Source organism: Cajanus cajan, chromosome 6, assembly GCF_000230855.2.
Source record: "Cajanus cajan strain Asha chromosome 6, NIPB_CcT2T_4, whole genome shotgun sequence".
Classification (NCBI taxonomy): domain Eukaryota; kingdom Viridiplantae; phylum Streptophyta; class Magnoliopsida; order Fabales; family Fabaceae; genus Cajanus; species Cajanus cajan.
In genome coordinates, this window is record NC_138522.1 from 4,847,487 (window position 1) to 4,861,322 (window position 13,836).

The 13,836-nt window shown below is 29.2% G+C and overlaps 1 protein-coding gene across 3 annotated transcripts; it reads right to left on the reverse strand.

Annotated features, from left to right (window-relative positions):
* Positions 1–200: 200 nt before the first annotated feature.
* Positions 201–4,613, reverse strand: LOC109813190 (protein YOP1). 3 transcript variants are annotated; one of them, XM_083076569.1, is made up of 6 exons: positions 4,415–4,613; positions 4,212–4,329; positions 4,069–4,095; positions 3,734–3,856; positions 3,320–3,551; positions 201–728 (listed from the first exon to the last, which is right to left on the reverse strand). In XM_083076569.1, exons 1-6 carry the CDS (start codon positions 4,596–4,598, stop codon positions 720–722), a joined length of 693 nt encoding a protein of 230 aa, XP_082932695.1. In that variant the 5' UTR covers positions 4,599–4,613; the 3' UTR covers positions 201–719. The 3 variants fall into 3 exon arrangements, with proteins under 3 accessions (XP_082932695.1, XP_020232918.1, XP_020232916.2); XM_020377329.3 differs by lacking the exon at positions 201–728 and adding an exon at positions 2,738–2,920 and having other exon boundaries at positions 4,448–4,613; XM_020377327.3 differs by lacking the exon at positions 201–728 and adding an exon at positions 2,738–2,920.
* Between the last annotated feature and the right edge of the window lie 9,223 nt (positions 4,614–13,836).

Below are 13,836 nucleotides of genomic sequence, written 5' to 3' on the forward strand. Positions count from 1 at the left end.
TCTTTTAAATTAATTTATTTTATTTTTATTTCATTAAATAAGCAACTAACATGACATTATTAAAAGATATAATTGGTTACTAGTGTAAAAAAACTTTACACTAGCAGTGTATAGGTGATTAACTCATATATATATATATATATATATATATATATATATATATATATATATATATATATATATAAGTCAAAAGGAATACATAAGAGTTTGATGGATTACATTCAACCCTAATACGAAGAGAAAGATCAGCCACTCATAGTAATGAAAGCCATTTCATAATACATAAAGGAAGTGTAGAAGAAAGAAAAATTAATCCTAGAATCCTCATTCCTAGATGATCCTTGGAATTCTTCGTTGCTTTATTCTTTTCACTCTTTTCTCTGTGATGATCTCTTTGTTTTCTGTCCCTCTTTCCCTTTAATATATGATCAACAAATAAAATAAAATATGAAGGAAAGAGAGTAAACTGCTTAGCCTTTTTCAAACGGCTAAACGATTTGGAGAACACTTCATGGTGAAGAAACTCCATCAATTGAGCCCTTTTGAAATCGTTGAGCACCTAAAGACTAATTTTCTACCCCTCTCTAGACCCAATATGCTTTGCCCTTCCAAATGATGGAGTGGATTTGGTTTTGCTCCAAGTCTTACTCTTTGCCTTTGATTCGTTCAACTCTTTCCAAATGACTAAGCAGATTGAGGTGTTTTGAAGTTTTGGAAGTTCATTGAACCTATAAAACAGAAAACAAAGCTTTATAAGTAAAATTTCTATCAACTCTTTATACATTAACTTAATTACACAACGTTTTGGTTTTTGTAATATTTTAGAAGTTAAATTACAAGTTTTTTTTTTTTAAATCTAGTTAGATAAGTGTCAAAATAATCATAATTTCTACGTAAAATAGACATTTATCATACTCTTTTTGGAGATGTCCAATCACTTTTTAGGATAAATAACTATTACCATAAACTAACACAAAACTTTTCAATGTCGTTGTTCTCACTTGTACTTTTTGAATTTCTTTTTCAAAAGGTCATCTATCTCTAAATTATTTTAAGTCAAACACGTTTAATTATAAAGTTCTTAAGTGACGAGTTATCAAAATTTCGATGTATATTGATAATATAAGTAATATTAATTAGTTTCTTTAAGTTATCCTTAATAGTGTAATCCCATGTTTATACAATCTTTAAATCACTCTCATTCATGTATGTTCATGATTTTACACCAACTTGTTTGGTAATAATGTAATTAAACCTTATGTATCTTTTTTGACTTATTAATTCATGTTTATGTTTCTATGTTAATCTTTTGATCACACTCTTAATACCTTTTTATGATTTGAGATGATATTGACTTGATCATTTATGAGATGATATTTGACTTGATTTAAGATTGAAATTGAGTCTTGAATTGAAGTTAAAGATCCATATAACTTTTTTATTAGGAAAAAGATTTTCTAGCCATCTTAATTAAGATCCGTATTCCTTATGCAAGTTTGTTAGTCAAGCACTCTAGAGAATAAAAACTATCTAAAGAACTTAGGATATTTGATACGCAAAATATTTTAAAAAAATAACATTTCTAGAAAATGATTTCTCATAAAAAAATTTTAATACAAATTTTTCATCAAATTATTTTTATATGAAATAAGTGAAAATCTAACTTTCTTGAATGAAGATAAATATTTTACTATAATACCTTGATTTGCTTAATTAATACAATAAAAATCTATGATCCCAGATAATATTTAAATATTTACAAAAATATTTGTAATCAACCAAAAAAAAAAAAATTTAGTCAATCATGATTCTCTAATATAAAAAAAATTTATTCTTCCAAATCTTTAAGTTCTTATAGCTAGAAATTGAGTTTAAGTAATCTAATATATAAATGTTAAGATTAAGAAAATAAGTATGGCGCAATGACACCAAATCCCAACATATTTCATCATAACTATCCAATTTATTTTTGGATATGTTTTTGGCAATTTTTTTTTGAAAATCATATATAAAATTTTAATATTTTTAGCCTTTGCGTTCCCTTCCTTCCAAATCAATATTTAATTTTATCACTATGCTAAATATTGAAGTAAATTATTAAAGAAAGAGCTATTAAATTCTCATGACTATTTATTTTATTTGGTTGGCTTGTCAAACTTAAAAAGAACGTAACACTCGAATTTCATTTACTTTGATAGAAAAAGTTTGAGAGAAGATTCTTTCGGGCATTTCAAAGTCATGAAATGTATTGTCTATCCCATTAACATACCGAAGGGGAAATTGCCATGACACCATTAACGATGATTTACTCTAAAATCATGAAATGTATTGTCTATCATATAATGTGGAGTTGGTAACCAATATATATATATATAGTAGTTTCTAATATGAAGTCTTTTTTTAAGAGTGACAATTTCAAAATTTAGATTCACACTGACATACGAGTTTTATTTTATATTCGTACATAGGCCTAGGGTCGTGCAAAATTCTTCAATTTTACCATGGCCCGGTAACAGCGGTTGTCAAACATTAGCTAACATACACACAAAAATAAGGTTGAAAGGATGCTATAAAGTCTGTATTCGATTTTTGATCCGTAGCCCACATGCACATCCCTTTCCTCCATCTTTCCTACCTTACACGTGTGGATATATGAGAGAAAATACTTTGAGTTTGGACTTTCTGAGAATAGAATTTGGTTTTACTTTGATATTAGGTTAAGTTTATGGAAGGGGAGTCACGAAAGAAATCACTTTACATACACGAGATGAGATGATCATGACACAGCGTGGAAGTGTACACGAAAGAGACCCACATACATACATACATAAAACATAAATCAAACCCAGTTAAAAATACTCATCAATACGCTGATCAAGCATGCACCGTCCTTGCCAACTCAATACGCCTCCTGATCCCCCTATTGGCAAAATCACAACCATAATTTGCATTAGAATTTGATATACCAAAACCCATCTACTTAATTCATTTCAATCAATGAAATTGATTGAAAACCCGTCTCTACTTGTAATGATAGTATCCGATCTTTGTTTCGATCCAAGTCAATTTAGATACAAGGGTGTTTATAAGAGCTGCTTTATATATATATATATATAAAAAAACTCTTTATTTTTAAAAAATCACAATAAAAAAAAACACTTTTAGGTTATATTAAAAGATAATAAAAAAATACTCTCTATTTTTAGAAATTCACAAAATCACCTTTTAACATGTATGAAAAGATAAATTTATTTTGTAAGATTAAGTTTGATGATGCATACCAAGAAAATGATATAAAAAGAAGTTAACTAAAACTCACTTTCTTGGGTGTCACGAACTCGACGAACTTCTTCTTAGCCTTGCCCTCGTTGGGAGATTTTTTGCTTTGTTGCTGGTGGTTGACCTGGTGGTGGTGGTGGTGCTCCCTCTCCGTTATGTATTTCCTTATGTGCTCTCTCACGAACCTTTCATATAAATACGCTGCACCTTCGAACTGTGGCAACACCAACCATGCCACCGTTAATAGCTTCACATCGTACCAAATTGGTATCCTGCGAATTTCAATTTTATATGTATTCAATTTTTCCTACTATATTAGTCAACAATTACAAGTTACAAATATAAATTCCGCATTAATTATTAATTAGTGGATTTCATTTCATAGACAAAGTTTAATTGAGAGGTTTAATATACATGTCAATGGTTCATTCATAGAAATTTAGTTTAAACTCACCATTGTAAGATGGGTTGAAGAACCAATTCCGCAAGGGTGAGGAACGAATAGATGATCCAATAAGCTAACCATTGCTCGTCGTCCAACTTGGATTGGCTCTCTATTGCCACCACCGATGCATACCTATAAATTAAATAGCAATAATTATATATCATAGAACGTCTTTGTCTAACTAAGGTACATGAACAGAAGCAAAATTACGGTTACAATGTGTTTTAAGTCCTTGTATATATATATTTTATTAAAATTAATCCTAATGTATTTAAAACATATTTTATCTAAAATTTATTAATAAAGTGTCGGGTTGAAAGTTGTGAAAAGGAATCGATACTTACAAAGGGTACAACAACATCAAAACCGGCCTGGAAATAAGATAACATAAAAGAGATATGAATTAGTATATAAATATATAGTTTGATATATACAATTACATAGGGGAATGAATCATAGGAATCAATACGGAAAGAAATATATATACCCGGCAATAGTATGAAGCTGGATGATCAAGGTCCACAACTTGCCCATGGCCATATATGTGTCTGTATTATTTGTATACTTTTTGTACGTGTAATTACTGAATCTATCTTCTATTAACACTGCAATAAGCGCAGAACTAAGAAGAAAGAAAACCGTGTGAAAGCATAGATGAAGAAAAAGATGAAAGAGTAAAGTAATGTTTACAACAACGAATTATGAGGTGAAAAGAAAATGAACCAGTCGTGAAGTGAAACAACGTTTGAGAGCTACGAGAGAGAAGCACGTTAGAGTGAGGTTTATAAAATGTTTGTGAAGTGTGAAGAGGGGGACAGGGGTGCCACGTGTGAAGAGAGGGGGCAAGTATCGGGTTCTGCCTTAAACGTGTCATGCTTAACCTAGCACCGGCCAGATGAGATGAGAGAAAATCTCATCCAATAATGAATGTTATTTTGTTTCTTTAATCATATATATTAATAATTACCTAAATTTTTACCAAGGTTCCTTCCTTGCCCAAAGCACGAGCCACGTGTACACACTTTTTAACGCGAGCAGGTCGGTGACACGTGTCGGTTGTATGTGTCTCCTGAATCTTGATGTGATAGTTGATTAATTAACTGTGGGGTGATGTCGTGGATGACGGTGGAGAAACCACGGGTAAAGAACTTTCATAAATCATATAATGTAGTGGCACTTGCTTTGAATTTCTTTTTGATCAGTACTTGCCATGTGTTTGGTGTTGATTTACACATAAAAGCTGAAAAATACTCGACTGAGTCTGACTGACAGAGGGCAAAGGCAAAGTGAAAATTGTTCCAGGTTATGTACCCCAACTCTGCATTTACCATTGTCAAGAATCATTGAACTAACCCATTCCAAGAAGAAGAAATGAAATATTTATTTACAGGCTCTGATCAAAAGTCCAGTTTATTTGATCCATCATGAAAGCCCATACATGTTACCCATATATGGGCCCAAATAAAAAATTACATGTCGCTCTTGGCCCAACTCTTAGTTCTTTTTAAAGGGTAAAGATATTGGAAATTTGTTGTAACAAAGAAGGGGAAATAGGTAAATCATTAACATAAACATAAAAGGGCACCAATACTCTCACTTTTTTTAATAAATTCTCCCCAACATTTAGTGTTTTTTTCTTCTTCTTCAAAATAACTTTTTTTACACAAATGTATGTTTGTTGTGTAAAACACAAAATAGAAGCATGTTTCGGTTTTACAAGAGGTGAGGATACAACACACAACAAAAATAAGTTTCTGTTATGTATTTGGTTTGGATACAACATAAATTTATTCTTATTTTGTATCCAAAAATACATAAGGTGATTATATATATATATATATATATATATATATATATTAATTATATGATATTATTATGAAATATCTACGCTAAAAGTATTTATTAGAGATTGTGAACACACATAAAGTAGATATTCTTCTTTTAATATAAGCTATTTCATATATTATTATTTCGATAATTGGTAATGGAATTTCTTTGTCCAATTTATGAGTATTTTTTTTATTGATTTTTTTTTATAGATATCACAAGAGAAAATGAGAAATGTAATACATGTAGATTATTAAATTAAAACGAGTACAAAAACTATTATATATAGGAAAACAGTGAGGATTAGAAACTCCACAAAAACATCTCTATTAACGACTTTTATAGTTAATTTACTTAAAAATCTCTACTAAATAACCTCTTAGCATGTTTTAAAGTCTCCGGTAAAAAAGAAATCTTTGCAATTAGTGCAACTTTAAAACATCCTTTAAAAAACCTCTATTGTTAGTGTATGTTTAAAACCTCCCCAACAAAATTGTCGTAAAATACTCACAATACAAGAGATTTTTTAAAAATGTCACTAATTGCATGCGACGAATGTAATTGCACAGATTTTTAAAACCTTTGCATTTTTTTTTTGTAGAGGATAAAAATCTCTACTAAACATAGAAACAACCTTCGTTATTTAGCACATTTATGTTAGTGAATTTATTTAAGGGACACAAGTGACTACCACTTGTATCAACCAATATTGTTAGTATATATTATCTTCGTTTTTATATATAAAACCCAATTACCAAATTTAACAAGATTTTCCCTATTCACACACACATATATATATATATATATATATATATATATATATATATTATTTTTTCTTTTCTAAAACTACCCTTATAGCACTTCTTTTTTCTAATTAATATTCATATATTTTCTAATCAATACTCTATACTATTTATCTCTCTTAATTAATACACACCTTTCTTTTAATCGATTAGAGTACATGCTCTTTAAAAAATTTATAATTAATTCATTTTATTAAATTAAAAGAACACATTTAATTTGTAACGCCCGATTTATATAATAGTAATTATATATTTTTTATATAATATTTTTGCAATTATATCATTAACAATATTTTTTTTAATGGAGATAAAGATAAAGAAAAAGAATATTTTGTGAATTTATTACATAACATATCATTCTAAAATATTTACAATAATGTATTATTTTACACATTATTTCTTTCTTCTACTTCTATTACAATATTTACATTGATAGTGGAAAGAAAATTACAATTGAAATAATATGATTGACAAATAAAATTACAACAGACCCATCAAATAACCTCCATATTCCAATTTCTTCCAAGTAGGACAACAGTAATAACAACTGCAAAATGATCTGGAATCCCAAGTAGATCCATCTATTTTATAATATATTTAATTTTAAAAAAATAAAAAAAGAGAGGAGTGAGAACAATATCCAATAAATACAATAATTCAAAAGAATATACAGCATTATTTATAATCAATATTAAACATATATACAGATCGTATATTAGATTTTCATGATACAATAAAATTTGAATTATATTTGTAGTGACTAGTCAGGATAAATGAGCATCATCATAATATCAACCATCAAAATGATATTTCACCTTAACTCCTTACTCATAAGGATATTTCACCATAAGTTCTTACTCATTTAAATCCCCAAGGTCAAACCTCCAGCTACAAATAATTCAAACTTTATCTTTTATGGCCATAGAACAATATTTATCTTCATAAATACATGAAGAAATGACAATAAGACAAGTCCAAGTTTTCACAACTATATTATAGTTGATTATATAAAATATATTTACAATAAATATATTTACGTAAAAAGAATATATTAAAAGTACCAATGATATAAATAAAAATGACAATCATTATAAAATAATTAAAAAATATAAAATATGAACACCTTAATAATTATTATGGATAAAAATAATCATAGGATAAGAAAATAAATGAGGTTAGAGACACCTCATTAAATAAATATACATAAAAAATAACATAAATAAATAAACATAGTAGTATATAAAATTTTAAAGAGGTAAAGTTCTCCTCCCTCTTTCTTTCTCTCTCTCTTTCTCTCTCTTTTCTCTTCCTTCTCACTATTTTTTTTTTCTCCGTAAACTTGTGTTCACATTTTCACTCCATGTTCAAGCCTATTTATAGTATTAATTTTAATGATTACATAGTTAATTTTTAATGGAAAGTTTGTGTATTTTAGTTTGATTTCAAAGTCTCTTTACAATTTAGTTACCTGGAGATAAAGTTTATTAATTAAGGGATAAGAGGATAAGGTGGGCACCATATTTTTTTCGGAGAGCAGATTTTTCTGCACAAATTTCGTTTTATTTATTTTAATAATAAAATAATAATTTTTTCAAATAATAAAATAATAATTTTTTTAAAAAATATTTTTTTAATATATATATATATATACCCTTTTTATTAATTAATAACTATAGGAAAATAATTTTCATAAATATAAAAAATAATAATTAACCATTGTATAAAATTTGGGATGTTACATAATTAAAGATATTTTAGTCTAAAAATAATTAATATATAAAGGAACAAAGAATTATTTTAAGTTAAATTTTATAAATAGGAACAAATGTAATATATATAACATCTTATTAAATTAAAAGAATACATTTAATTAAAGATATTTTAGTCTAAAAATAATATATAAAGGAACAAATAATTATTTTAAGTTTAATTTTATAAATAGGAACAAATGTAATATATATATATATATATATATATATATATAATATTTTGTCACTTAATTTCATTTGAGTAATTAAAAATTAAAAATTAAAAACCACTAAAACTATAAACAAACAAATTGAAAAGGTTTAATTACACTTTTGATTTTCTTATAATTATCAATCTCTAATTTTGATTATTAATTTTTTAATTATACAATTTTTTTTTTCATTTTTTAAAATTAAGAAATTCAGTTCTCTTTACTAATTAAAACATGCAATGACATTAATATTGATATAAATTAATGATATGTCACTTTGATGGTAACATGATAATTGTGAAACCCTTTCCTTTTCTTTTCTTCCCCAAACTCTACCTTATTCACTCACTTTGGCTGATTCACCTTCTTCTTCTTAACTCACTCTCACTCTCTCATTTTCCTTGTTGCTGATTAATCTTCCTTGTGGTGGCCTTGGTTTTGAAGGTGCTGATCAAGCTTAGGGCAGAGCTAGCTGAAGTTGTCTCTCTTCTCCGTTCGTTTTCAAACTCCTTCTTCTTCCCTTCGTCCTCCTTTTCCCGGAAGCTCGGATTCTTTCCCGAAGTAAGGGAAGCTAGTTTTCTTGTTGTGTTTTGGATGAAAATGGGTCTAAGAACTCATTTGGTTGTTTAAGATTGCTGATTCTTTACTGATCAGGTGGAAATTTGAGTTTTTGGGGTCTTTGGGGTTTTGAGAAAAATTTGGGGTTTTTCTTGTTTTGTTGTTGCATGTGTAAAAAGGTGGTGTTTTTGGACTCTTGGATGAAAATGTGGTACTTTGAACCGTTTGCATGCTGAATTTCTGGTTATTTTGCAGGGTTGGGTGAAATTTTCGAACTTGCTGGTGTTGCTGCTGAGCTTCGCGCTGAGCGCAGTTCTTCGCGCCGGGCGCGTGGCTACTAGGGGACTCCCTTTAGGCAAGCCCGCCGGGCGCAATGATGGGTGTGCCAGGCGCGCTTGGGAATGTGGGTCTCTGGCTAGTCCGCGCTGGGCGTGACTTGGACCGCGCTGGGCGCGATATCAGTTGTACCCTGATTTGGGCTTTTTGTTTCTGTGCTGAGCGCAACCCTTGTCGCGTTGGGCGTGAGACTCCTTGGGAGTCTCTGCCTTGAGGGCGCTGGGCGCAATTTGAATTGCGCTGGGCACAAGACCAAGGGAGGTCTCTGCCTTCCCCACGCAGGGCGCCGGTCTAGGCACGCTGGGCGCGTGAGACTCCATGGAGTCTCTGCTTGGCATGCGCTGGGCGCAATTGGTATTGCGCTAGGCACGAGTGAGCCTTGGGCTCTCTGGCTGGGTCCCGCCGGGCGCGGGCATGCTTGCGCTGGGCGCGCTGGCCCTCCTGGTGCTCTCTGGTTGCACTGCACTGGGCGCAACCACGAGTGCGCCGGGCGCAGAGATGATAATTTACTATATGTTGTCTAATGTTGTTTTATGTGGAGCTAAGTCGAAGTTGATGAACATGAAGTGATGACTAGTAGATAATGCTGTTTGATGATGTTGAGTTGTATCAGATGAATATTGTTGTAAGATGTCTTGATGTACTGTAAGATGATATGTTGTGCTGTAAAGTTGTGTTGTGTTGTATGATGATATGAGCTGTTGTAGGCTATAATGACTGAGTTGTTATAGGCCATAATGGCTGAGTTGTTGTAGGCCATAATGGCTGAGTTGTTGTAGGTCATAATGGCTGAGTTGTTGTGGGCCGAAAGGCTGAGTTGTTGTAGGAGATCTCCGAGATGATATGCGTGACGACGCATTATTTGCCAATTGCTGGTTTGTTGTATAATCGATGAGATGTAGGCTGACGATGTGTTGATAGTTGTAGTTGTTCATATTACTTAAATCTTGCTATACGTTGTTCTTTTTATACTAGCTTACCGTTTGTGTTTTCCATGTGGTTGGACTGCTATGATCGTATTATGTACGGGAGTAGAGCAGGGATAGGTAGGTGGCTAGTGGTGAGTCTGCAGCTAGCAGGCAGAGCTGATCCTAGTAGATGTTTTGTTGTTTCAGCTACTTGGTGTAACAGCTTGGATGTATTTTTGTACATTTTGAATCTAGTCAGACTTGGACCATGTATATATGTATATTCTAGACACTATATGTATGCACTTGTTCCTTTCTGTCCGGTTTTCAGGTGTACTATGTAGTGTGTAGTGACCAGCCGGGTCGTTACAATAATTCATATAGTGATGATGTAACATTATAATAATAACGCACACCACTAGCGTAACATTAACATAGTTAAGAAAATATAAAATTTATTTAAAATAATAATAAAACATGATATTTTAAGTAATAAAATTCATGATCTTCATTATAAATAAACACCATTTAAACTACCATTTAAATTAACAAGTAACTTAACTTTTATAATTATAATTTCAACAACATATTATATATGACATTAGAAGTCATGACCTTATCTAAAGTTAATTGAAATTAATAAATAATAAATTTATTTAACAAAAATAATGTTTTTAATTTTAGTAAATTAATTATATAATCATTATTTAATATATTTGTTTATAGAATATAAAAATCATTGTAACAAAAATAAAAAACAACATAATAATATAATGTTAGTATATATTATTTAATATATTATTATTTTATATTGTATAGTTATATTTATCAAATAAAAAATATTAAGTAATAAAATTTAATTTTATTAAATGAAAAAATATAATAATAATATAATATCTGTATGCATGTTATATAAAATAGTTTTTATACAATAAATATATGGGTTTTATAATATATTAAAATAGATAATACAAAATTATTGATGTATTATAAAAGATAAAAATATAGTCAAGAAAAGAAATAAAAGACAAAATGATTGTATCTTTATATGTATACTATAAAAACATATTAAATAATGATTATATATATACTCTTTTGATTTGTGTTTTTACTATGTATTTTCATCTATTAAATACAATTTATTATTTAATATATTTTTCTGTATGTATATATTTATTGTATAAAATATATTAAATAGTAAATTATTATTTTTATTAAGTAAATTTATTATTTATTAATTTTAAACTGATTGATATTAGATACAGAATTTAAGAAAACAATTAACTTGAGTAGTAATGTCATATATAATATGTTCAAATTATACTTATAAAAGTTAAGTGATTTAGTGGTCTAAATGAAAAATTTCAATGTTAAAATCATGAATTTTTGTCCTTATAAGATCATCAATTCACGTAGTTGTTATATCACTATCAAGGTGACAAATCATCATTTTATGTCACCATTAATACCACATCATGATTTAATTGATAAAGGGGACCCAATTTATGTAATTTTAAATATTGAGGTATCAAAATTGTGTAATTAAAAAAAGAGACCAAAATTGTGAATTGATAATTATAGGAATCAAAAATAAAATTTAGCCAATTAAAAATAAGAAAGTGATAATATTTATCTTTTAACAAAAATCTAGTTACCATTTGATTTGGTGTAATGTAAAATAAAATTTAAAATAAGTTGAGTATAGTTTAGTCTAAAATATAATTGAAATTAATTTATTTTTCTTTTCAAAAAAGAAATTGCTAAAAAAAGGGAAATATATTTCAAGTAAGTTAAATTAAAGATTAAATTACATTCACATCCCTTTAAAAGTTAAAAAGATATTACACTCTCCCTCCAACCACAAACAACATCAAAACTGTTAACATATTTGTGTCATGTGACCTGCAAAAGACTTTTAATAAATTTTTTATCCCAAAAATTTCCCTCACCTTCTCCATTTAAAGGGACATTTTTGAAAGAAAAAATTCATCAAAAGTCATGTGCAGGTCACGTGACATGAATATGTTAATGGACTTGATGTTGGTTGTGTATCAAGAGGATAATGTAACATTTTTTCAACTTTTAAGAGATTGCAATATGGGTTCAAAAAGTGGAGGAATATCAAGTGCAACATATAAAACAAAAAAATAATAGAAGTGTGAGTGTAACATACTCTAAATTAAATGATATGAAAATCAACACAATTTTCTATGTTGCTCTCAAGTCACTTATTAACATCTAAGAGAGTTTTTAATAAAAGTTGTTTAAAAATGAAATGTTAAAAAGAGAGAAATGATATTTATAAATTAAGCTATATATTCATATAAATGGTATGAATTAAGTAAGTTCTTTTTCTTTTTACCGTATAATTAAGTTGTTAAAAATAAAGAAACATGAATAGACATATTTAAGAAAAATAAAATGAGTATAATACTTATGAAACATTGTATATGCTTATTTGCAAAAAAAAAAATGGTATATATGATGCATATAGTGATAGAAAACAATCACTTTTAAGAAGTGTGAAGTAGTATACTCAAAGTCTTATGTTCAAATTCTAATGTCTTTTGGTTTTCTGGGTGTAATTGTGGAAAAGTTGAAAGATAAGTCACCTTCATTACTGTCTATGTTCAGAATTGTATGAGATTTTTTCTTCATATGGCTCTTTGTTCAATTATTTTGAAGTAATCGAATCTATTTCCAAGTTCGATTCAAGAACCCATTTTCTTCGACTATTCCACTCCAAAATGTGACACCCTTACTACCCCAACACATATATAATATAATTTAATTAAGAAGAATAAACTTTCAAAGGGTTCGTAAAAGAGTTCACATAAAACTTCAAAACTGTTCTTTCTTCAATATGAGAAAATGACTGAAAAATAAAACTTGAAAGGTAAAATTTAAGAGTTTACAATTTTAAAATCATTTATTACAATACCAAATCCATATAAATATTCTGTCCTAGAAATCCTTTGCCCCGATGTCACATTATCAGAGCATTCCCATAATTTAACTGTTGACATTCTAGATGCCACTCGTAGCCGGATCTTCTTCACCTAAAATATCCAGAGTTTATACTGTGAGAAAAGAAAAATATCTATATGCAAAGTACATACAAACACATCACAATATAATCTCATCATAATTCATTATTTAATAAAAAAAAAAATATATATATATATATATATATATATATATATATATATATCAATCATTCATCATCTTCACATCTCAATTCACATTTAACATATCTCATTTCACATACATACCTCAATCCATCATAATCCACACCAATTATACAATTTACAACATCATTTCCATATTCATAATTCATGTCAATCTTACAATTAACAATATCATTTCCACATCCATAATTCACACCAATCTTACAATTAATACTATGCCAAGACCTCGCCACATCTGACACAAGTGATACAGGTTAATTGCCTCCCACACCAAACCAGGGTCACGCCCTCCCTGTAGCATCACTTACCCAGGGGCCGTGCCATCCCTAGTCATTAAGGAGTACGCTCATCCCTGAAGCATCACTTACCCAGGGTTCGTATCATCCCTGATCATCCGGGAGTACGCTCGTCCCTGAAACATCAACTACCAGGGTTCGTATCATCCTTGATCCTTTAGTGTGAGGAACCACAATCAAATTACAATCCATATAGTCTCTTGCAATTAACCCTATGTCAGGGCTTCCATAATCGA

Coding starts and splice junctions, on each gene's coding strand:
- LOC109813190 (XM_020377327.3), bottom strand. CDS start 4,598: ATGACACGTTTAAGGCAGAACCCGATACTTGCCCCCTCTCTTCACACG. Junction 4,096..4,211: donor CAGCTTCATACTATTGCCGG/GTATATATATTT, acceptor TCTTATTTCCAG/GCCGGTTTTGATGTTGTTGT. Junction 2,921..3,319: donor AGTTCGTGACACCCAAGAAA/GTGAGTTTTAGT, acceptor TTTTGCCAATAG/GGGGATCAGGAGGCGTATTG.